The 27,048-nt window shown below is 28.0% G+C and overlaps 1 protein-coding gene across 1 annotated transcript in view; it reads right to left on the minus strand.

The window, feature by feature from the left end:
* Positions 1 to 27,048, minus strand: part of LOC100197302 (phospholipid-transporting ATPase ABCA3) — a 131,277-nt gene continuing 104,229 nt past the window's right edge. The window contains exons 16-18 of the mRNA XM_065796441.1: positions 18,134 to 18,304; positions 5,173 to 5,300; positions 1 to 346 (exon numbers count right to left, since the gene is read on the minus strand). Coding sequence (XP_065652513.1) covers positions 93 to 346; positions 5,173 to 5,300; positions 18,134 to 18,304 — 553 coding nt within the window. The 3' untranslated portion in view covers positions 1 to 92. The remainder of the gene's footprint in view (positions 347 to 5,172; positions 5,301 to 18,133; positions 18,305 to 27,048) is intronic.

Raw genomic sequence — 27,048 nt, forward strand, 5'->3', positions numbered from 1 at the left:
ATTATATAATATTTTTATTTTAAATCACTATATAATAATAAATATATATATATAAAAAAAATATGTAAAAAATCAACTAAAAAAAAAAAAAATTATTCATCAGCTGATCTTTGAAATCGTGTAAAATTTAAAAAAATTTGTTCTAAAGTAGTTTGACTAACAGAGTAATCTTCTATCTCAAATTCAACCTTAGCTCTCTCCATCACTCCAAACAAATATGCCCATGATATGTTCTTATTCGTTAGTTGGTAATGCAGATAACCTTGATGCTCGTCTTTAAGTAGAGATCCAGGAAACTTTGTTTCAATAAAAAGTTTTAAAGACATTGTTTCAGGACGATCTCCACCTTTCGTAAAAAAAAATCAAATAAACCTAACTTTTGTTATGCAATCTATACGTAATTTGTTAAGCAATATATACACATTTAATATGCATTTGGAAAATTTTGATCATTTTTAAAATCTTTATTTTTTGTTCATACCTTTTTAGATCAAATTAAATTAAAATTGAATATATGAAACTACTGACTCATGAAAAAAGTAAATACATACAACAACTTATAAATAGGGACAGTCATAACAAACTAAACAGTTAGAACAAACTGCACACACATTATATGTCAATTCGCACTTTGTCAAGTTTTTGTAACTGCTTTACATATGCAGGTTTGTACTTATAACACTCTTACTTACGCAAACACCTCATAAAATTCACACTTAGGCAAGACCTGTGAAAAGGCAGATAAGAGTCTAGAAGACAAGTTAAATACTCCAGTACATTATATATTATAGTACTGCAGTAAGAACATTTACTTGAAAAATACATAATTGAAAAAATTGTAATATTTGATAAGTAAATCGCTTCATTAATAACAAAATATTCATTGTTCAGATTGTACTGAAATTTTAAGATAATATAAGAGAAAATTTATAGAATATATAACTTATTTTAAAGACTATATAACAAAAGTTAGTTTATAGACTATATAAGAGAAAATTTATAGACTATAATTTATTTTACAGACTATATAACAAAAGTTATTTTATAGACTATATAACAGAAATTATTTTACAGACTATACACGGCTGTTTCACTCAATATAAAAACGAGCGTGACGTCATGAGTTTATCAAAAAAAAAAGTATTTCCGCATAAAAAGTATAAAAATTCACAAACTTTAAATTAATAGTAACTTTTTTATATAAATGCTTTCATCTTGCAATTAAAAAAATATAAAAGATCTATCTTTCTTTGTTAAATAAATATTTACATTAATTAGTATAAAAATAAATATTGCCAAAATATTTTTAATAATTTAGAACCACTTTTCTAATTTTCGCATATTTTCCGGAAAACATGAGTTGGGCCAACTAAGATTTCATAACATAGCTTTGTGCTTGATATTTGAAATTTGGAACACTTAACCCTAAATGTCCATTCTATCAGATTCCTGCGTCATCCTAGAGAATTTTTTACAAAAAGACTGTTTTTAAAGCATTTATATTTTTTAATTGATCGTTTTTAAATGCAAAACGTAACTTTTTTGATGGATGACGTAAGTTAATGAAATTTCAACCTTTTATGCAAATGAAAATAAAAAAATTATTTTACGTGCCTTCAGCTATGTTATGAAATATGTTTTCAAAAAATGTCATGTTTTACAACTTGTTAGTTTTAAGCGTACAATCTTGTTAGTTTTAAGCGTACATTTGTGTTGACGCTTTTTTGCGATTACGTAACCTTTATGCGTTACGTCCCAAACTATTTATTAACGAATATTCATCAAACAACTGTTTCGGCGAAGTATAAAAGTAAACAAAATTACGCGGAATTTTTCTCTTTAGAATATCAAACTAATATCAGATAAGTTGTTAAATCCACTTTTATCTAGTGCATATATTTGTTATTATTAATATTATTTTATTTGTTTTTATTATATTTATTAATAAGTCAATATTATTTTGATAACAATGTATTCAACTGAGGGGGAAATTCTAAAACAACATATTGGATGGAAAAATGGTTGGGAAGATAGGTGTAACTTTCCTTTTGTTAAGCGATTAATTAGGACAGATAAGATCAGTAACAATGTCATTTCCATTTTAATGACAGTCTTTAAAATAAGAGGTGAATTATTTAGTTTTATGAGTTTTCTTTTGCCAATTGATTTTGATATGCCTAGTAATGACGAGTTTGATATAATATGCCTAAAGTTAACACGCCAAAAAAAGAAATATAAAAAAAATTTTAAAGCTATAAAAAACGAAGAATTTTTTAAAATGCAACTGTCGCAAGCTCCAACCCAAAAAAAAAAAAAAAATCAGCAGATGCAGATGACTTTTTCACTTTATATAACAGTCAGGAGCTACTGAATCAAATTGATCAATTAACTTCTGAAAATAAAAGAAATATGGAGCAAATAGAAAAATTTAAAATGCAAGTATTTAAGTTGGAAGCTGAAATTACAGATTTAAATTCTAAAAATAGGGCTCTCAACACACATTGTAACTCATTAAGTTCTCAATTAGAGACTATGAGTATTAGGCTAATTACTGAGCTTCATCAATATATAAATTTATTTGCTATTGAGTTTCATGCTTGCTTTCCAAATGAAAGTATCACACGAAAAATGCATATTTTTAATGTGCCACTATTTGTAAAATTCCATAAAACTATTGGGTTGCTAAGTGAAGAGGAGGGAGAGTGTTTGCATAATAGCGTAAATAAGGAATTAAGACAGTTGCATTCAGTAAGAAATCAGGAGCAGAAGCTGCATCTTGTTTTAAAACGCTTTGAATTGCACAGCAAAGCTGATAGGAAGCTTCAAGCCTCTAAGGTGAGAAAGTGTGTTGTGTGTTCTGAGCGTGGCGAAAATTCATTTTATAGACAAGGTCTTTGTCTTGTTTGTGGTCATCAAATTTAGTTAAAATATTTAAAAAATTAAAAACAACAACAAAAAAAAAACTATTTACAAGTAAGATAAATTATATGAGATCTTTAATTTATATATAAGATAATTTTATTCTGTTCTAATATTTGTGTAATGTTAGTTTAAAATATTATTTTTTAATATATTGATTTTATATATTAGGTAGGTGCCCATTCTGTTCCTATCTTCAGAAGTTATTTATACCTATGCAATACCTTCGCTCAGGTTAAAGAATGGAATACTAGTCTTGCATCAAATGTATGTAAAAATCTAGCTTTTATATATTAACTTTTGATCAGAGCAACTGGTATGTTGGTTGGGTATGATCTTGTATGTTTGTGTATTTAATTTAAAAAATGTATTGTCCTTCATTATATGTAACATTTTTTATAGATATATAACATATCCATTCGATGTTTATCACCAGAAGTTAGTTCTATCTTTGCAGTACCTCTGCTCTACATACCTCCTTGCTGGTTAAAGAATGGAATATAAATCTCATATCAAGATGGTGTAAAAATTTAGTTCAATAAATTAATAATTTGTAAATGTTATCAAAATTTTGAGTGGAGCAATTGTTTTTCTGGTTTAGCATGAGTATGAATCTGATATCAATTGGATGTACAAAGATAGTTTACTACTTAAAGAACCTATCAGTAAACCAACTGATTATAAAACAGTTTTTAATGGGAATAAAAACAAATTTTCAAAAGATTTCAATTAGCTATTTGTATATTCAAACACTATATTTACTGAGAGAAGAGACTATAGATTCAAGTGCTATAAAATAATTCTACTACCAAAAGCGAGGTTAATTCAAAAACTTAAACTCAAATTTGGTCATGAATTATTTTATTAGACTTGGTGAGTGTTTATTTATTAACAACTTAACACCATATTATTAGAACTGTATGCACAGAAAAAAATAAATGCTTTAAATGTTTTGACTAAATATTCCAAAATCAAAATCTGGCTTTATTTTGCAATGCAATGAATTTATTGGCTTAGGAAAATAAGTTTCTAAAACAAGAACTCCTAGGTTTAAAAATGTACTCTTTTAACAGCTAATCCCCCTTTTAACTACATTTTTCATAACTTTGCGAAAAGTGCGGTTTGCTTTCAGACATCAATAAAGTCTGTTTTAGCTATTCTTAAACAATTAAGTAAGATTTTTTTGTTTTTATAATGGTCAAACAATGGGTATATTTGAGAATAACTATCAGAAATAAATTTTTCTGATTTTTTTTGTGATAAAAAGTAACATCAAATTACTTGAATTCAGCCAACTTCATCATTTGTCGCGTTTTTTTTAAACTTAAAGAAGTTTTTTTACTAATGCATTAAATGTCGTAAGATGAAACATTTTATTGGTGTTTTTATTCTTTTTACAAAACAAAATTATCTTTAATATTTTAAAAGTTATAGAAGTTTTAGTAACACCCCTTAAGTCAATATTTTCAAAAAATAACAAGAAGCCGTTAAGCTCGGTTTGAAACAGCCGGGTATATAACAGAAGTTATTTTATAGACTATATTAGTGCAGCAGATTAGCATTAAAAATGACTGGAATTGAGCACAAGTGGATAGAAGCTTTGATGACCATTCAGTTTGATGACCATTCAGCTGTAATTTTTGGTACTTTAAGAGATACTTCATTAAAAATACATGTTTGCTATTTAACAACAGGCTTCCTTTTTTTCTTTTAGCTTTAAAAAGCGTAAATACATTTGCATTTTCTTTTGCAATTCCTCGAAAGTATCTTTTTAATCATTTAGGTTTTTAATCATGATGAATTAAGAACTAATAGTAGCAGCGACAGTATTGTTTAGTTGATTTTTTTAAATAACAAAGTAACCATCTTTACTTTTTTCCCTACATCGAATTAATTTTGAGACCAGGCCTCTGAAATGAATTTGGCTAGTTATTAATTTGAACTTTGATTCAAATTAATAACTAGCCAAATTCTTTTGAACTTTGATTGAACAAAAACAAATAAAAAAATAATCTGCATAAAAATAGGTCAAAATTGAGTTTAAAAACATCTAATCTATATCTACATCATTTAATTTTTTAATTCAATTTTAATTTTAATTATTATTATTTTTAAATTTCTTATTTATTAATTCAATTTATAAATTTTTTTCTTTCACTGTTGAAAAAGTAATTGAACTTTATAATGAAATAAAAAAAATTAAAACAACTAAAAATAAATAAAACAACATAAATAAAAAAACAGTATTCTTACCAACACGTGCAATAAGCGTATAACCTTCACCAAATCTGTTTTTTAAGTGTTGTGGACTACCAATACATTTAAACTGTCCATTAACCATAATAGCTAATCTTGTGCACAATGCTTCACATTCCTCCATACTAATATGAAAAAAAATTATGAAACTTCAGTTGAAAAAAACAATCTGAAAAAAAGCAGCACAATGAAGATGATTGTTCAAACTAACAATAACCAAAATTATTTAAAAATTAATAAACTCTAATTTTTTATTTACCATTTAACTTCCATTTCTATTTTCTATTTAATTTTAATAACAAATAAAAAAAATACTTTAAACAGCCATGTATAAAATTTAAATTTACCAAGTGATTAAATTGTGATTAAACTTTGATACAAAGACAAAACTTAATGCTACAAATAAAATCTAACGAAAAGTCTAAAATTATTTTTCTAAAAAAAATTTAATTTGTTTACTTTTATTTTAAATGTCATAATACAAATTTAGTAATTAGAGTTTATAATTAATTTACTTTATTAGTCAGCAACTTTAATTTTATTTATTTAAGTTTTTATTTAACACAGTTGTTTCTGTTTTTTATCTTTGTTAAAGTTAAGTTTGTTAAAGTTAAGTTTAACTGATAAACTTAACTTTAACAAAGTTAAGTTTATCAGGATACCAAAATCCCACTCTTTAAATGATACATTGTCTTGCATACTAAAACTTGTAAATTAACATGCTTTTAGAAGGTCATAATCTTTAAAGCCACAGTTTGAAATACAGTATGGAAAAATGATTTGTAGACCTATTTTATATAAAATTAAAGCTCTGCCTGTGGGCTTTTTGGATTGAACTTATTTATGATGATGATGATATACATATATATATATACATATATATAAATATATATACATATATATACATATATACATATATATATATATATATACATATATATATATATATATATATATATATATATATATATATATATATATATATATATATATATATATATATACTTAGGCCGTTAGGAAAGTTCGTATAACTACCCTATAAAAAAAAAAAGCTTTTTTTTAATTTTATTTTATTAAATGTTCAAAATAATCTCCATTATTATCTATGCAAAGTTGTATCCTTTCAAGCCATTTGTCAAACGTTTTTTTATACTCTTTTTTGGGTATACTTTGAAGTAGCTTTGTTATGCAAGTTTTTTGACTTTCTACGTTAGTATCGTCATCAAGATTTTTTTTTATCAAGTCAAATAGCCAATAATCGGATGGAACTAAGTTTGGTGGGTGGCGAATTATTGTAATTCCAGCTTGGTTTAGACAATTTGTGACGGTTTGAGTCACATGGGGTCGAGCATTATTATGGAGAAATTTGAAATTTTGAGTGCCTGTTTTGCTTATTTATTTTGCATATAAGAGGTTTCAAACAATTTTTTATATAATATTTGCTAGTAATGGTGTCTCCTTTTTCAACATAACCCAAATGAACAACACCTGTTGTTTTGAAGAAGATGTAGAACATGTTTTTTGGCTGAAACCTGTTGGATATTACTATAGTTCTTGGACTTTCACCTTCACCAACCCAACTAACGTTAGCCAACTTGTGTCCAACTTGTCTCAAATAAAACCACGACTCATCCCCTGTAATAATATCACATAGTCTCCGTTGGCCATTTCTGAGAAGGGATAAATTTTTCTTACATGCCTCAACTCTATTCTTGCGATTTTGATAGGTTATCTTGTGGGGTATCCCACGTGATGTCAATTTTCTTTTTTTAAGTGCGTTGTGAATGATTTTGTTGATTGAAAAGCAATTAATCGATGTCATTGCTTCAGTTATATCATGTGTTGCATGCAGATTTTCTTCAATAATGGCTTGCACAAGTTCAATATTCTCAGCTGTATACCTGGTTTGAGTGTGCCATGAGCGAGCATTATCTTCGAGACTCTCTCTACCATCTTTAAATAAAATAGCCAACTTGGCAACTGTAATATATTTTGGAGCTTGGTCACCATGAACTAAAACCAATTCATCGGTTATGGCTTGTGCTGAAACTCCAATTTTATTAATATTCAAACTTTTCCATTTTTTAATTTTTTCTTTTAAACGTATATAATAAAATTAAAATAACTTTTTAGTAAACATTCAAAATATTTCAACAAATACTTAAAATGTTCATAATTAAACACAATTTAAAATGATATATAAACATTTAATTATTTCCTGTCTCATTGTATCTTTATAGATGAAGTTCTATGAACTTCTCTAACAACCTAAGTATATATATATATATATATATATATATATATATATATATATATATATATATATATATATATATATATATATATATATATATATATATATAGATTTATATGCATATTTGTATATATATGTGTACCAACTTGTGACTCTAATTATAAATTGTACACTCACCTTAATCTCTAATATTAAAATAGATAAAATGTTTTTTCTAATGCATTTTCAAAATATCACCATCAATATTTTAAAGTACTGCTTACAGGATGTAACTTCTTATAACTACTCGAGGTCAGGTCAGGTTCAGGATCATCATTATTACACTTCTACTGGTATCATGTAGCCCAGTACTACCTGTACCATGCCCTGATTTCTTGTAGGGTTTGCTTTTTTAAAGCAAAGACTAGGAGAAATAAACTCTGGCTCCAAAAAATTTCCTGCCTTGGGGCTCTTCGTTAAGTAAAGCTAGATATGGTATCTTCAAAAAATACTCATCTTGTGCAAATGTTAACTGCAAACCAAAACTCATTCTTGCTTGACTCTATTCAGCAAATTATTAGAATTATTCAGAAAAGTCTCATCCTTTTACTGAATCTGTGCCTGCATGATCTAAAAACTTTTACTTATCTAGTTTTTTCTCCACACTTCAACTCTTTAGAACTCTCTCCCATTTTCATGTTTTCCTGACTATTACAACCTATAACTTTTCAAGTCTTCTGTCAACCGTTTTCTCACTCTTTAACTCTATTCTTTGTTTTCTAGTAATTCCCAACTTAATAGTGATTGCTTAAAGCTTTGATGGAAGTAAATCAGAAAAAAAAAAAAAAAATTAACAAATATAACATAATTTAAAATTGAATAATGTACATTGATAAGGATAATTGAATATAGAAAAAGGTTGGGATAAATTTTAAGTAATTAATACTTTCTTATTTGAAAAACTACCTAATGGAGAATAATTTTTTTAAATAACCATTTCATGTAAGTAAGCATTTATCATATAAACATTTATCATATTTTGTGCATATCTCAGATATTTTGTCATATTATGTAATGTTAAGTTAATATGCAAATCATTTTTCAGTATAACTAGTAGTGCCATCTAACAGAGAAAACTGTAAATAAACTTTGCAGACATAAAAATGGTTCATAATTTGTGAAATATTAAATAGCGCAAGCTGAAAACAGTTTTAACATGTGCTATCAGGTTTCTTCTAAAAGGTTTCTTTTCCAGAGATCTATCTAGTCTGTAAGGCAGTAAAAAATCAATTCCAAGATTCCGTGACAATGGACAAAGAACATGTTAAGTAAAATAAAAGGTTGTAAAAATGATCAAAAAATGACACCTAATTTAAGCTTTAATAAAGACATAAAAAGATTTAAACATGTTTTTTAAACAATATTAAAACCTAATTAAAACCTGTTTCTTAAGTGTTGCATAATGATAAAAATTGTAATTTAAAAACCAAAATTTGAACTTAACGACTAAAGCATAAAATTGATAAATTTTTCTTAATATATTATATTATTTCTTATGGTTAATTTAAATTTAATATAACTCAAATAATAATATTATTTTAATGTCACTAGGAAAATACTGGTTAAAAAGTCACTTTTATAAATAATTACATATGAGAGTGAGATAATATATACATATATATATAAAGATATATATATATATCATTCTATATGCATATATACACATATATATAGTATATACTTACATACTGTATATATATATATATATATATATATATATATATATATATATATATATATATATATATATATCTGTGTGTGTGTGTGTGTGTGTGTGTGTGTGTGTGTGTGTGTGTGTGTGTGTGTGTGTGTGTGTGTGTATCGCTTATAATTAATATTCAATTTAATGCTGCTGTTACTCATTCGTGCATGTTTGACTCAGAGCTTTTTAAAGAAGATTTATTATGCATGGCCTTATAATATTTGCTTTTATATTTTTGACCAGGCAATTGGGTATTATTAAATCTTTATAATAATCTGTTAATATCTGCTTAATCAGTTATAAGATCTAAAACTTTTATATTAAATAATAATTTGATGAATTAAAACTCTGTAGTAATAGATAAACCTTATGTTATTTCTAAATTAGTAAAGTAATTTTTAAAGTCAGATTTAATTCATTTTAATAATAACAAATTTAATTCCTTTGTCAATTGTATTTAAAGTACATTAATCTCTGTTTTTAAATTTTAGGAATTCGAAGATGATGCTCTTTTCAACAGTCAAACATTTAAAAAAGGTCAAACTTTTAATAAAAATGATGTAAATGATATAGCATTAAATAAGTAGATTTCTAATCAAAGTAATCATATTTAGTTGTTTGATTTAAAACTTAATAACCAGCATTAATAGCAATTGAAAATCTGTGGTCAAACTGGCTATAGAAAAAAAAAATATATATATATATAAACAAAATTGTTGTTTTTATATAATTTGAATTCAACACTTGGAAAGGTTAAAGTATTGGAAAAAAACAATTTATAAACCATTAAACCGCTCAAAAAAAATCCCAAGGCTTGACAAGGCAAGAGATGTTTTAAGTTAGAGTTAGAGAGAATAAAAGAAAAAAGTTAACAAAATTCAGATATTTTTGAGTGGTATAATGGTTTACAAATTGCTTTTTTCAAAATTTTAACCTTTTCAAGTTTTAAATTCAAAATATATAAAAACAACAATTTTATTTACGTATTTTTTTCTATAGCCAGTGTGACCATAGACTTTTAATTACTATTATTCTTTAGTTAACCAAGGGGTTTAACTAAAGATTAGAGATGATATTTAAATACAAATACTCATCTAGGGCAGATGTTAACTGAATCCAGCTATTGATATGTTAAAAAAAAAGGTTCCTAGCAAAGACTTTAGGAGTAAAAAGAAAATTTCTTTTGATCAGTCTCACCTCTTCTTTACATGGAGACTGGAGCAGATGTGCAGATGTTAAACTGCATTATGTTCTTTTCTACTATGGATAATAAATGGTGGATCTTTTTGACTCTACTAATGGATTATTGATTGTGCCTCCTTAGTAACGACTATGGAACTCTTATTAAAATTACCCTAACAAGAGTACAAATCTAAAACTTGGTTCTGAGGCCTGCTGGTAGTAAGGCTTCTGTAACTCTGAAGTAGTTCTCAGAGAACATACCAAGGCTTACAACAGTTGTAAAATACCAGAGTGTTTAAAGCGCTGTGTTGCAAAAGGTTTCTCTGTTAGTGCTTATGGTATGAATTTTTGAGGCTATGTAAGGAGCCCTTTGTTACAACTTTAGGTTGATTAGCAAAAATGAAGCAACCAAATAGTTTATTGCTTAGGGTGTCATCACTATGACTGAGTTTCTCTAATTGTTAAAACTTAAGTTCTCTAACTCAAAACATGAATAAAGTGCTTAAAGATATTAACAAAAAAAAATCTTTTTAACCACCTAATTGGTTATGAATTCAATTCTTTATGAATCTTATAGACTTTAAAGAAGCATTGCTGAATTTTACTTAATGCAATTATTACCAGACCCACTTTATGAGAATAAAACAAATCATTTTTTTTATCATTAAATTTTAGAGTTGATGGCTGTTATTCATATTGACCAAGCCCTTTTGATTTTAACATCCCCCCCCCCCCAATTTTCAATAAATGATTTGGTTAGGCATATTAGGGATCATTTACAACGTACATACGCTATTATTTCGACCTCCCCCCTACCCCATATTTTACCATACGCTTTTTTGAGTACCCTTCCCCTCCCTAAAAGTACCTACACTTTTAACCTACCTACCTAAGATTTTTTAATACTTTTTTTAATTTAGTGTCTCCTTACTTTTGTAATTGACCCACTGCCCTCCCATCTCATATATGCCATTTGCGGACCCTCTCTTCCCTACCGAGCGTACGAAGTTTATGGATGTTCCTTCAGGACTTGTTTAGAGTTTTCTTTGCATAACACTGTAGTGCTTATTTTTAATTCCTTTAACAAAAGCCTTAACTTTATGTTTATGTTTAATATATATATATATATATTAAAAGTATAAATATATTTCTAATTTAATATATTTTTTAAATAACTTGTTCCTTTTCCACATGCTAATCATAACTTACCTATACTAAGACTTAGCTTTCCTATTCAAATTTCAGGTCTTAGATAATATTAAATAGCCATAAACATGTATTACCTAATAAAACCTTATAAATAAATAATAGATTTCAAAACTCAATAACATTATAATCTTGGAAAGAATTTTGACCTAATGACCTTGCTTGCTTGTTATAAATAAATTTGAGAAAAAAGGGAAAAATGATTTTAAAAAAAAAAAAAATTTTTTTTAAATATAACTCTTTTCGAAATAAAACTATTTAAAAAAAAAAAAAAAAAAGATGAACTCATATTGAACAAACATATAACTTTTGCACATAACAGGTGATGCAGAAGTTATCAGACAAATCCTAATTTCATTATTTGAGCATAATAATTAGTTTTTGTGGTTTTATGCGTAGGCATAAACGTTCTATAATCTTTATTATTTGAAACACAATTATTTAAAATGAGATTAAATGCAGCTGAACGAGAATCTTTTTGAAAGCGACTAAAAAAGGTTTTTTGTAAATAAACCTAATATAAAAAAAAAAAAAAATAGTAAATCATTTTGAAAAGGAAGGATTTGCTCGAAGTGCAACATATGATAACCTAAAAAGACTTGAAACTGTTCAATCGTTTTCTGATAGAAAACACCCTGGTTGTCCGACATCCTGGACTAGAGAAAAGAAAGCCGAATTAATGAGACTTGTCAACAATTGAAAGGGGGTCAGTCAGAGAAAAATAGGTATTAAATTCGGTGTAAATCAATCAACAATTGGTCGACAGTTAAAAAAAATGAATATTAAATATAGAAAATGTGAAAAGACTCCAAAATACACTATAGAACAACAAATAAAGGCAAAGAAAAGAAGCAGGAAACTAGTTAACCAACTCTATAACACAAAATCGCTTCTAGTCATTGATGACGAAAAATACTTTTGTTTTGCAGGGGACAACATGCCTGGAAATTCTGGATACTACACAAACAACAAAAAGACATGTCCAGAAAGTGTTCATTTTATAGGAAAAGAGAAATTTCCAAAAAATTTCATTCTATCTATATTAATGAATGTTTAGAAAAATGACTTCTTCCATTTATTCACAAGTATCATGGAGACTTTAACTATTTATTTTGGCCAGATTTAGCAAGCTCTCATTATTCTAAAGATTCTCTAAATTGGATGGACCAATATGTCTATTACATTGATAAAGAACCCAATCCCCCAAATGTGCCTCAAGCACGACCAATTGAAAATTTTTGGGGACATTTGGGGACATCGTATTAAACTAAAACTACAAGAAATTGATTTAAACTTTTTACAGTCGCATATGAAAGGCGTCAGAGCAAAATTGAGATCAATTGCAGATGGTGGTGTTTTTTCATATAAAAAATAATATATTTTTATTAAAAGATAAATGCTTTATTTTAAAAAAATATAATAGTAGTTTGTTTTTTTATTTATAAATAAGTTATTGACGTTTTTATTTTGTCCGATAACTTCCGCATCACCCGTTATTTTTATGGATTTTAATGTTTTGTCAAATTTTGACTTAATTTGAATCATAATATTGTCTAAATCTTTGTTGTTTTTTTTCAAACATTTTTTTGAAAGTGATTCATTTTCACCAAGTACAGCTATTTCTAAACCTAGCACATTGGTAGCAGCATTTTGTGTAAGCACTCTTACATTATTAATTTTATGCTTTCCACATGCAACTCTATCTTTTTTTGAAACAAATTTAAGAGGTGAGCATCCAAAACTTGCAAAACTTAAATTAAAATTTTCTTTTAATGTAAGGTTGTCAACATAAATTTCTTTTTCTTGGAGTTCATTTTCTTTTTGATTGTGATGTTTGCAATGCAGAGTTTTTCTGCAACTAGGGCAAATTTTTTGACCAGGTATTAAATCAAAATCTTTGGCATAAGAAAGACTGATAACTCTAAGAGAATCTACAAAGTAAAGATAATAATTATTAAATATTTTTCACATTTATTTATTATTATTAAGGTATTTGTATTAAATTAAAGTATTAGTTTAAATATTGAAACTTACTTTTCACTTTTGTTGTGTGCTTGTTAAAAGGATTACAACAATACCTTTGATTTTCATTCTCATACCTCAACAAGTAAACTTTCTCGTGATAGTTACAAATAAAATCTATGGGATTTACTTTGCTTCTCAAAGAAAGAAGCTCTTGGTTTAGTCTAGACAGTTCTTGGTAACATTTACTTTTTTTAGTCTTGTTAAACTTGATAAGATAGCACTGTTCATTTAATGCTTTACCAATACAGCAAGAAGAAAGCTCAAGCATACTACTCATTATTAATTAGTTCTTAAATACAACAATTTATTTGGTTTTATTAGTATTTTTTAGATTTTTAAAATTAAATGAAACAATAACTTAACTTTTAAAAAGTAATAATTTCATGGTGAATTTACCTGACCTTTAGAGACTATCTTTTGGGATTATAAACAAGTCTCCATTAACTTTTTTGGTTTTTATTAATTAACACACTTTGATTGATGCGTATAAAAACTTTATGAAAAAAAAAGGTACCATTTTGGGTAACAGATACTTTGCATCGCAGATCAATTTAAAAAAAATCTTGATCCAACTCATTTTGATGACCTATAACTTTTGAATGCAGCTCTTTAATTAACTAATTTTTTTTTTTAAATATTTGTTCAAAAGTTATTAGCTGTTAAAAATGATGAAAAAAACTTTTTTCTTGTAGAGGGAAATTTCATGCCAAATAGCATACTACTTAAATGGCGATTTCTTAAGAACCATATTAGATATTGATCTAAAATTTTCAAAACATGCTTTTCTCATATATATATACAAAATCAAAAAGTTTCAATAAAATCTGAGATGGTCCATAAAGAACCTCATAAAAATTTGCTCCACTGGGCATGGAATGACCCATATATATCTTGGCGGTATAGGACATTATCTCCATTTTTCCTCAAAATGATATTATTAATACAAAAGTTGTGTATCAAAATCTTCTATCTAGAGGTATATATAACATTATCTCTAAATCAGCGTAATATCAATAGCAGCCGTGAAGAATATAAATCTATGTTCCATTCAGAGGTATACAATATTATCTGGACACAATGTTGTATATACTGTAAAATTAACAAAATGGAGATGATGTCCTATACCTCTGAGGTATAGATATATACACAAACAAATATATACTGAATTATACAAACAAATATACACTTAAATGAATAACATTAAATGAGAATCGTATACAAAAAAATTGTGCCAGAATATGATTTAACTGGTAAACAACGAAAAATACTTTTATTGTATTGTATAGTATTTTATAGTATTGTTTCATGTAGGTCTTAAAACAACCATGGTTGAGTCTTAAAATAAAAGTTAAGACTACACTATATTCAGACATATACCCATTATGAAATGCCATTGATCCAAAAAAATAAATATAAGCCATTGCATACATTCATACAACCAAAATTGACTCTTTAATAACTTTAATGATGAATATATTTTTGCCAAGTATATCTATATGTGTCACATACTTTAGTAATCTGTTCCAATTTCCTAACTGCACAATATTTTCATTTATGATTAATTTTTAAATTTTAACATTACTTGCCTTCTAAACGAATTCACAAAACAAAACCTTTATTGCTACAGAATGAAATGCCTAAATCTACTTAATATTGATTAAAATGTACTTCAAGACAAACTGTTACAATTGGGAATCATGGTACCAAAAGCCTTAACAATGATGTATACAATAAATTATAAGAAAATATGAAAAATATTGATTGAGAACTGAAAATTTCAATGAAAACACAGATCAAAATAACTAAATTAACTATAATAAGTTGTAATTGTTAATTAAAAGGTAACATAATAATTAATGATAATGTTATTTAATTAATCTTTTAATAGTAATAATAGTAGTGATAGTTATAGTAATAGTAATATAATTAAATAATTCTTTTTAGATAATATGACAAATAATTAAAAAACAAACAAACAAAACCAACAAATTATAAAAATTTATGGTTTGTGAAATATAAACATAAAAAAAGCATTTGTTACTTCATAGCAAGTAAGTTGATATCAAAATTGAGAAAAAGAGAAAAAAAATTGCTTTCATTAAATTAAAGTTTACATCTATGACAAATAGTATCTAAAAAGTCCATTTTTGTAGCTGCTAAAGCACAAAATAATTAATTAGTGCAGCCCATCTTCAGTAAAAGATGTACTGTTTGCAGCTGCAGAAAAAAAATACTTGCCAACTCTATTTTTAAATGCCTTAACTGACTGAGGCTTTTTGCATGCTGACGGCAAGTTATTCCAATCATTGACAATACGATTTGTAAAAAAATTATGACGAGCATTATTATATGTGAATTCACGAATTAGGACATTGGAAGATGATCTGCGAATTGGTGGATTATGCCAATTAATAATCTCAAAACCGTTTTCTAGCTTAAACTGTTGGATCAAGTTGCCACATCTCCTGTGAGTTTCCAAAGTAGCAAAATTGAGCTGTCAACACCTTTCAGCATAAGGTAATCCTATTAAATCATGAGGTACTTTTGTTGCTTTGTGCTAAATTTTTTCAATTTCTTTGATGTCACCTTTTAAGTAAGGACACCACACTGGAACAGTGAATTCCAGATGCGGCCTAACATACGTAGTGTATAATTGACTCCAAAGCTTCATATCTCTTGATCTAAATGTTTTTTTAATAGGCCAAGTATCATATTTGCTTTATGTGTTGCAACCTGTATGTGTTGATTTCATTTTAGATCATTAGTTATAAAGATACCCAGGTCTCTCTGAATATTCTTTGCCTCAAGAGTAAGTGATGTATTTCCATCATTCATTACATATTCATGATTACTATTTCCATAACCAAGGTGCATATCTTTACATTTTGGGACATTTAATTCCATTTGCCATTCCTTTGACCATTCTGTGCAATATTTAAATCGTTTTGTACGATCAGGTGATCAGCATCGTGAAACTCAGGTCTTATTTCTTGTAACAGTTTAGTGTCGTCAACATAGATTTTATGAACTGATTTTATTTTGTCTTTTAAGTCATTTATATAAATGATAAATAATGTTGGACCAAGTACAGACCCTTGAGGAACTCCGCTTAGAACATCAGTTCAGTCACTAGAGTGTTCACCTAAAACAGTTCGCTGTTTTCTACTAATCAAAAATTATTCAATCCATTTAAGAACATTGCCATTAATCCCATATGCTATCAATTTATGAAGTTGTCAATGGTGAGAAACTTTATCAAACGCTTTTGCAAAGTCCAAAAATGCAATATCAACAGAATTTCTTTTACTTAACACTTTCATGATGTAGTCGATACTCTCCAATAAGTTTGATGTGCATCCTTTTAAGGACATAAATCCATGTTGATTATGTGAGATACAGCTCGTTTTTTAAAGATATTTAGTTATCTGTTTCCTGATTGTCTTTTTCATTACTTTACGGCTAACTACAGACACGGTCTGTAGTTAGCCGCATCAAGACAACTTCCTTTTTTAAACAACGGTGTGATGTGTGACTGTTTCCAAGCTGTAGGTGTTGAGCCTTTGAACAGTACTTTATTGTAAAGTAAAGTAAGAGGGTCATTTTAGCTGCGCACTTTTTAAGCACTTTTGGACTAATGTTATCAGCACCAATAGATTTATTCAGGTTCAAACTTTTCAAATAAGCTAGCGTCGCTTCAAAATTAATAATTATATCGCTTAAGTCCTCTTGATAATGCCTTCTCTCAAAAACATGAATTCAGTTTCAACAAAAACTGATTTAAAGTGTTCGTTAAGTCTGTTTGCGATATGTATTCCCTCTGTTAACGTTTCACCTTTTGCATCAGATATAGCACTAATAGATACATGAACATTTTGTTGCGCCTTAGCATAAGCATACACCCTTTTAGGATTATTTTTATCTGATGCAAGTTGTGATTCAAATATTTCAAACACGACGTTTACATTCTGTCTGCACTTGGCTTCTTAGCTTCCTTTATTCATGAATCAGTGTCGCTAATTGCCAGTTAGTCGCAGATAAATAATTATCCAGTTGTTTTTTTTTTATCATAGCTAGTACTTCCTTATTCATCCACATTACGAGTGGTATGGACTTTTTTTAACGGAATAAATTGCTTGCTGAGTTTATCATATTTATTGCAGAAAAATCCATAGCACTCATTAGTGTTTTTATTTTCAAACAATTGCTTTCAGTTAGCTTCCATAACCTTTTTACCAAAATTTATATAGTCACCTTTATTAAAGTTATACTTTTTGTTTAAAAAAGGATAAAAACTTATTAATCCTTTACTAAAAATTTACATTTTCTAAAAATATTATTTAATAAAAAATTTACAAAACACAATCTAAATTGCCACAGGATGAAATGATTAAATTAACTTAATATTGATAAAACAAAATGTACTGCTAGATAAACTTTTATAATTAAAAATCAATTAATTTCCTAAGAATAAAAATTCCCCCTATTAATCATTTACTAAAAAAATATACACAGTAAAATAAATCAAAGTTTAATTTAATTAAAAAACATACAGATGTGAAGTAATAACAATTGACTTCCCAGACTTTAAAACATGAAACAAAGAATTCCACAACATTCGTCTTGCTGCAGGATCCATTCCAGATGATGGCTCATCCAAGAATATTAGCGGCGGATCACCTGCAAGGGCAATAGCTGTGCATAGCTTCCGCTTGTTACCACCACTAAATAATTTATTAAGGTTATACAGAAAAATGAGCAATACATAGAATAAATATTATTTTCAAAGCTATGAATTAAAAATATTAGGTTAAAATAAAAATAAATTTGAAATAACTTTTAAAATTTTATGAATTAATTTAAAAAAAACTTAAAAAAACTTTAAATAAATAAAAAAAAGAAATAGAAATTATAAAATTTTCTTAAAGTATATATTTTTTAAAACATTTTTTTTTTATTTTGATATTAAGTTGTGTATTAATATAAAATTTTGAACAAAATTTTACAAAATAAAAATAAGAAAATAAAACTATTTTTATCAAATAAGGTCATTTTACAAACATTTTCAATATTTTAATAAATATATTCTACAATAGTCGTGTACTTTATATATTAAAAGGCATTTGTTATATAAAATACATTTAAAATTTTACATTGAAATACTTTAAATAACTGCAGTTTAAAGGTTAACCTGGTTAATTCAATTAGTTTGCTCTGTATACTTTGCCTTATATTTCCTTATTTTGATATTCCAAATATTTAACTTGATTTATCAAAAAACATTATCAAAATTAATTTGAAATCATGCAACAAACATAAAAATAATCCTGTATAACCTTTTAAGGTTAAACAGTAGCCTCCTGTTCTCATAACGTTCTTTAACCTTAATATCTTATTTGTCTCCTTTCAACTTTCCTTTTTTGTTAGTTGTGCCCAAACAAGGTAATAACCAAAGGCTCTTATTCTAGTCTCTTTTGTCAACAATTATTGAAAATAAAATTATAATTTTTAATTTCTTTATTGCAGCCATTTTAGAATTATTCTGAAAATTTCAAATGTGGCGTTTAAACTAATCTTTTTGTATAGTACTCAGTTTTATTGATAGAAAACTTATGTCTTTTTTTAAATGTAATTCTTTTCCCACTTTGTACATAAAAGGTACATTAGAAAACACAATCAAGGTCAGCACTTCTATCAAATAATGGCAATTTGCAAAATGCAAAAAAAAAAAGATAAAAACTAAATTTGCAATAAAATAAGATTTTATTCAAAGCATACATTATATTTAATCTTTATAATTTTGGGTTTAAAAAGAACAGTGCATAGTATAGAAATATAAAACATAATAATGGTAACAGTAAAATAATAACAGAACTAATTTTACTGTTCTAAATAAAAATACAAAAAACTAAATATAAATAGATAAAAAAAAATACAAAAAACTAAATAAAACTAGATAAAAAAAAAAAGATGTTACAGAAAAAAGAAATATGTTAGTAAAAAAAAAAGTATGTTACAGAACAGTTTTTAGTAAGTAGCTGATTAATCAATTTGATAAATTTAAATAAAATATCTAAATTTATAATTAGTTACATTAAATAGACAATTAAAATATTATTTTGAGCTTATTACATTATTTTTGTTATTCAAATTAAACTGATTTACTAACAAAGGTGTTTATATATCTAGATAATTAATTTCACAGTCTGACCCTAAATTTGAACACTAATTATGACATATATAAGTAAATCCTGGATTTAAAAAAAATCATAAAAAACTTAAAATACAGTAGCATTCCCATATGGGAACATAAGAATGATCAAAAATAATTTTGTTTGATCTTTAGGATTTTCAGGAAATAATATACTGGATGCTTAAAATGTTTTTTACTAAACAAATACTTAACTAAAATTATTCTTTTACAAACATTAATCGCTATAAAAATCACTATAAAGATAAAAAACAGTGAAACTAAGAACTATTACAAATACAAACTTTAGTTTATAGCTAATGTGTATATGGATAAACAAACAATAAAACTAAAATTATCTAGTAATTTTTAAAATATTAAGTTTCTGATATAGTGAAGCCTATGATTATCTTGTATCTCTATGGCATTTGAAACTGACTTTTAAAGTACCACCTATTCTATTTTTGCAGACAGTTACAGTAGAAATGAAACTTTACTCTGAAAGTAATCTCACAAACGTTCCATTTATGAAAAAATTGTTAAAATATGTATTGTAAAAATTTGAAAAAGACTTTGGCTGCACTACTTTTAGCATATCTTAAACAACTTGCTGATCTAAGGGTGTCTTTGATCTTCTAAAATAATCTTTTCCAGTTTAAATTTGTAGCTTACACGGATATCCATCATTCCCACATAAAGCCCAACACTTGCACCCAAAACGTATTGGCTTGTTACTTATGTACATAATGGCACTGCATTTGCTAAACCTATTTTGGCATCATTGACTCAACTATGCTTTAGTTTTTAGTTTTCTTTTCGTTTCTTGAAAAATCAATTTACTTAAAAGCCATTCAGTTAACCTATTCACCTTTTTTTTTTTTTTTAAACATCTTTGCTTTCAAAAAGGCTGCAAGCAACCACAAGTAAAATTGGAAGTTACTGGAAGAGAAAGATGAAGATTGGACAGCAAGATAACCATTGACAGACAACTTAAAAGATTGCAAATTATACGAATCAGGAAAGCAAGATGAAGGAAGAGAATTCCAAAGAACTGATGTTCAGGGAAAAAAACTAGACAAATAAGAGTTTTTGGAGCACTTAAGAACAGTCACAGAAAAAGGATGAGACTTAATTGAATGATGAGTAACATGAGAATGAATTTTAGTAGATGGCACAAGAGATGCTAACTCTTAAGAGCAGTGCCCATTATAGTATCTGTAGAAAAGAGAAAGAGAAGCAACATTACGATGATATGATAATGGTTAGAGGTTGCAAGAGCAGGTCCACCTATGTTTACAATGCGTTTTTGCACCTTTTTTAAAAGATAAAGGGCATCATTAGAAGACCCACCCCAGATATGGCAAGAGTATTCCATACAAGGCCATATTTGAGATTTATAGAGATAGAGCATAGAGTAAGAAAGTGTCTAGCTCGATAAGGAGACGCAACCTTAGCAGATGCTAATTTTGCAACGGATTTGATATATGGTTTCCAAGAAAGATTGGAAGTAGAGATAAACCTAGAAGATGAAGGGTAGATGACTCATCGATTACATTATCATTCATAAATATAGGAAGATCTAAATTATTGCGATAATGATTGGCTTAACAAAATTGAATTTTATCTTAATTAAGTTCACCAGTCACTGAGAGCCCCATGCTGTAGAAGTAAGATCCTTTTCAAGCTCAAATGCCCCCTCCAAGCAATCAGAGAGTTTATTCATGACAAGAACAAATGGTAGTATCATCAGCAAACAATGCCACCTTAGATGTGAGAATATTTGGAAGATAGTTAATCTAAATTAAAAAGAGTATAGGGCCAAGGATTGAACCTTGAGGAGCCCTGAAGTTACAGGATATGAAGAAGAGTGCTGTCCATCGAGGATAACTTTTATACTAAGATTGGAAAGGAAGGATTCAACAATCTTAAAGATTTTACCAGATACACCGTAAGAAGAAAGCTTATGGAGTAGACCAGCATAACAAACTTTATCAAAAGCTTAAGAAATGTCAAGAGCAATAGCCTTAACCTCTCAATCTTTATCTAATGCATGATAAAACCTATCGATTATTACTGTTAGCAAATTAGCTGAAGAAAGAGAAGATTGAAACCCATATTGATGATCAGAAAGTAAGTTATTAGATTCAAGATGGGAGGTTAAGTGTTTGTTAATTGAAGATTCAAAAACCTTGCATATGTTATGAAGAAGACTAATAAGTGGTAGTTAGACAAGTCAGATCACTCTCCAGAATTTTTAAATTTCCTCGCTTTCCACCAGAATTTTCTCGCTATAATTTTTGAAAATAGGGATAACAGATACTACTTTCCAGCAGACTGGAAAACAAGACTCAGATAAGCACTTGTTAAATACTTTTGAAAGTATAGACATCAGCTCTAGAGAACACTTCTGCAAGACAGGTATGTTATCTGGATCACAAGCTGTGGAAAAATCTAAGCAGGAAATCACTTTAGATACAGAAGCTGGAGTGATACTTTAGATACAGAAGCTGGAGTGGATGTCAAGTAATGGATCAACCTATTTGTCAACACAAATGTGAGGAAAACCACGGAGAAGAGTGAGGCTTGATCTGGAATTGTCAAGAGGGAATAAAAGATTCCATCCCAGCCTGAATCCAATCCTGAATCAAAAGTTATGTAAGAAGCACATTTGTCAGCAGCAAGATGAAAGATTTCTACCCAAGGGCAATCACAAAGAAAACCACGGAAAGAGTCCCAGTCGTACCTCTTACAACTACCTTAAATCTCAGCTTTAAGGTAGTTTTAAGAGGTACGATGATTGAGGGATTCAGATTATAAAAAAGTATGAAATAATAGTTTTAAAGTAATCAAACCATATCAGAAGCACCTAAGAGTGAATGTGGAGAAGCGGAGCACTGACTAGGGTCAGAAACAAATTATAAGTAGCAGAGAAGGTAAATGATTTGGGTTGTCTGGAAAGCGAGTTGGAAAGTTGATTATTTGAGTTAGGGATTGAGAAAGGCAAAAGTTGTGGGCTTTAATGCCAGCAGAGTCACTGACACTAGAGCCAAGCCATTCAGTGTGATGAGCATTAATGTCACCGACAACAACAATATTGGCTGATGGATAAAGTGAGAGGGCTTTGTCAATATGATCAGAAATAACATCAAAAAGAGTGCAGTCTTGAGATGAAGGAGAGTGATATAGAACAAAGAGAAAGGCGATAAAGTGAAGTGGTGCTAAACAAAAGCACATAAAAGAATAGTCTGTGGATTCAAATCTAGTTTCCTGACAAATGGGTGAATTCTTATGAATGTAAATGCCCAGGACAAGCATTTGACTATTGGAATCTTTACAAATCAAAGGAAGATAACCATCAACACTAAGATCATAAGATGAGACAGCTGAACTCAAACTAGTCTCACAAAGAGCAAGTAGGTCTGGTGAACTTTGCAAGAGATAAGACTCAACAGAAGAAAGTTACTTCCAAGACCAAGAATATTAATGAATGATAGGTTTAGAGAACTTGGTGATAACGATGGTTTTTTGTGTTTTATAATTATTGGTACTTTATTCATTTTTAAACTTGCTAAAGAACTTGACTCAGAGTATAGAGAGTACACAGTAATCTATTTAATAGCCCAAGCTATTGCCTTATTACTATTAATAAACCCTAAGCTGTAACAAAAGGCTTCAAATGTGGCCTCAACAATGCACACCAAAAGTACAAATAAGGACACCATCTATGCGCAACATGGTACTGTTACCTAGTCAGTTGCCTAGACACAAGCAAAACTCATGCACTGAGTCAAGAAGATCCAGCATTCAACATCCTAAACTGGAAACAATGTATTAAAAATACATCTGTGCCAGCCTAAGAGATGAAGAAGGGGTGCAAGGCTGGTCAACATATAGAATCTGTTTAGCCCTTTTAAGTCTTTGCCTAGGAGGCCTTCTATAAGACAGTAGCCGGATGCACTTAACATCTGCCCAAGATGAGTATTTTATCGAGACACCATTTCTTGTTTTTACTCAACCAAGAGATCCAAGGTAGGGTGTGTTTTAAGTCAGAGTTGGCTTCTCCTAGCCTTTGCCTAAAAAAGCGTATCATACAAAGCAGCAGGACATGAAGCAGGTTGTACTGGTTTACATGTTACCAGTAGCAGGATAGCCTGACCTAACCATTCATTCACTTCAGGTTTCATAAAAAAACAACACTTTGGCAACTTCTTGTTTCCAAACTTAGATCAGCAACATTATTTCTTAAATTTCTGCTCATTGTATCAGAAAAAATGGAAAATTTAGGTCTTGTTGGAAGCCTAATAAATCTTTTTTCTGATGTCACAAAATAGTATCCAGAAAAAAATTAGGATTCTTAGAAAATTCTTTATGTCACTGACAGAGACATCAAAAGCCAGTTCTTTTTCTCTTCTTGTATAAGGCATAAAAAATTTACTACATAAGAATAATCTTCTTTATCTGAAGAATTCGAGGTAAATAAAACTTCTAATTTTCTGACTGATTTAAATGATTCATCTGACAGTTCATCAAGCATTCATTGCTGCTTGGTATATCTTGATCCTTACTAGCAGGATTTGCTACCTCATTATTAGTTTTCGAGAAATCCAAAAATTTTTGTCAAGTAACCATTCAAACTCTACTTCTTTTGCCTCCATAAAAAGTGCTGAGCTCCATAATGATTTACTAAACTTGATAGCTTCCATTATCTGAACAAAGTTCTTCAAAGAGGACTAAATCTTTTATAGTGATTAAAGTGATATGAGGCACTTCATTACTTTACACTTAACTTTTTTAAATTTTGTTATACACTAAACTGTTAAACCGCTTTTAAGAACTAATTCAAATAATAATAACATATATAAATCAGAGGTGTACAGTCATATTCACTCGATGGTACCAGATAGCCAAATTTTGTGAGGACAACTAAAAATATTTCTTTGATGCAATTAAGTTGCCCGAAGGAGCAACTATTCATTTTTCTTTTTAATTCTAATTATCAATTGTTGTTAAAAATTATAACTTATAAAAAAAGTAATAATAATCTAATTATTAATAATTATTAGTTAAAGAATATTAGTTCATAAGAAGTAACATTTTTGCTCCTGAAGTTCTTTCTTAAATTCTTTAAGAAAATAACTTAATTCAGATAAATATTTTTTGATAATGACTTTTAACTAAAATAATAATAAAACTACAACTTGAAAAGTTTATAATCTTCATTTTGAATGTCAGTGTTAAAGTTTGATTTTCACATTTTCTATTATTAATTAAAATGAAAGAAAATTAAACTTTCTTGGAATATACTTTAATGGAATGTAGATTGTGAATGTAGAACGTGGCTGTAGATTGTGAATGTAGAATGTGGCTGTAGATTGTGAATGTAGAATGTGGCTGTAGATTGTGAATGTAGAATGTGGCTGTAGATTGTGAATGTAGAATGTGGCTGTAGATTGTGAATGTAGAATGTGGCTGTAGATTGTGAATGTAGAATGTGGCTGTAGATTAGGGATAGCTCTTTTACTTACTTTCTTTTTTACTTACACGAGTTATTTTTTATCAAAAAGTAAATTACATAAGTAATTTTAAACGCTTAATGTAAATTTACATATCCGCGTAAGTAATTAAATTTTTTGAAATGACTTACTTTATTATGTAATTGTTTTTACTTTTAAAAGTAAGTTATGTAAAAGAAGATTACATCAAAAAGTAATTTACTTTTACATGTAAAAGTGAGTCACATGAAAAAGCTGTTTACTTTTTTATTTAAAATTAAAATACTTATGAAAAATACATTACATGATAATTTCAAACTGTAATTTACATATACCTATAAAAGTAACTAACTATAAAAAAATTATATTAAAAAAAAACTTGCATATGAAAATAAATTACATAAAATGCTACCAAATAAAGATGCTACCAAATGTAAATTAAATTTACAAATAAAATAATATTTTTTAAGTAGGAATTTTTTTATTTTAAAAGTAACAACAAATCTTTATTAAAAGTAAATTATATAAAATAAAATTTAAATTACATAAGTTTACATTTTATATAATTTGTAAAGTAAATTAAAAGCAATTTATATAAAATAAGTAAGTAAACTTATATTCTACAATAACTTTGACAGGATCTTGTACAACAGTAATGCAAAAAAGTAAAATCTAGAATTCAGACAAAGCTGAAACATGGTAGTGAGTAGGCGTATATACCCATGGGAGACTCAGAAAGGGTAGACTATTTGAAAGGCATAATTGGCATAATTGTTAGTTCTTTTTACAGGTTTTTTGCGTAAAAGTTTTTATTATTTAAAAACTAAGGAGGGAAAGTTTAAACAAGTCCTGGATTATGGGGGCTACAATGTCCCGCTGATTTAAAAGCTCTAAATTTTTAAGAGGATGTTTTATTTTTTAAAGGTTTTTTCACCATTTTAATAAGAAAAAAGGCCACCTGCTCAAAAGCATCCTCAGACCCTGCAAGTCTTAATCCTGAACTGAATTATGTTTAAGAACAACAGTATTTTATGGGCATGAAAAATTTAGAACTATTTATGTAAATATCTATATCTGCACGTAGAGTAAGGCCAGTGTAAGCAAGATTTACTGTCCCTCAAGCAACTAGGCCCAGGGTCGAGAGGTTCAGGAGCCTCAAGATGTATTTAAAGAGTTTTTTGTTGGTTTTTTTTAGTGAAAGTAATTGTTTCAGAGAAACAGAAAATAGGCGTCTGTACCAGTATGCCTACTGGCCAAAAATATTTTGCTACACAGCTGAGCAATGATTTATACGTAGGTTAAAAAACAAACTTGTGGTGATTGGAGTCTGAAAAAAAAACCCTAAAACATTTACCATCCCTACCCCAAATGCGTGGGCAACAAATAAGTAGCTTTTATTTTTTATTTTCTTACGCTAAATTTAAGTCAACAGGTTTAAAAAATTCAAAATTCAAATGTTATAATTATATAAAGTTTACACCCAAATGGAATAAGGTTGTTGTTTCAACATTTTCCTAAACATTCTAATTGTATAGAAACAAGAACATACTTAAGTTTGGGACTTATGCTTTATTTAGCAAAAGTATATTTATTAACCGAAATCATTAGTTTTTCATAATTATATTAATAGGCCGGCATTTGTTGCAGAAAAAAGCTTTCAAAAAAAAAAGACGCTCGTTTTACACATTTAGTACCTAAATTTCGAGAAAGTTTTTTTGAAGAGCTAAACAAACTAATTACAAAAAAAAAGTTCCCAGATTTTTATGGTCTCAATAAACGGATAATT

The sequence above is a fragment of the Hydra vulgaris genome, chromosome 04 (genome assembly GCF_038396675.1).
Source record: "Hydra vulgaris chromosome 04, alternate assembly HydraT2T_AEP".
Classification (NCBI taxonomy): domain Eukaryota; kingdom Metazoa; phylum Cnidaria; class Hydrozoa; order Anthoathecata; family Hydridae; genus Hydra; species Hydra vulgaris.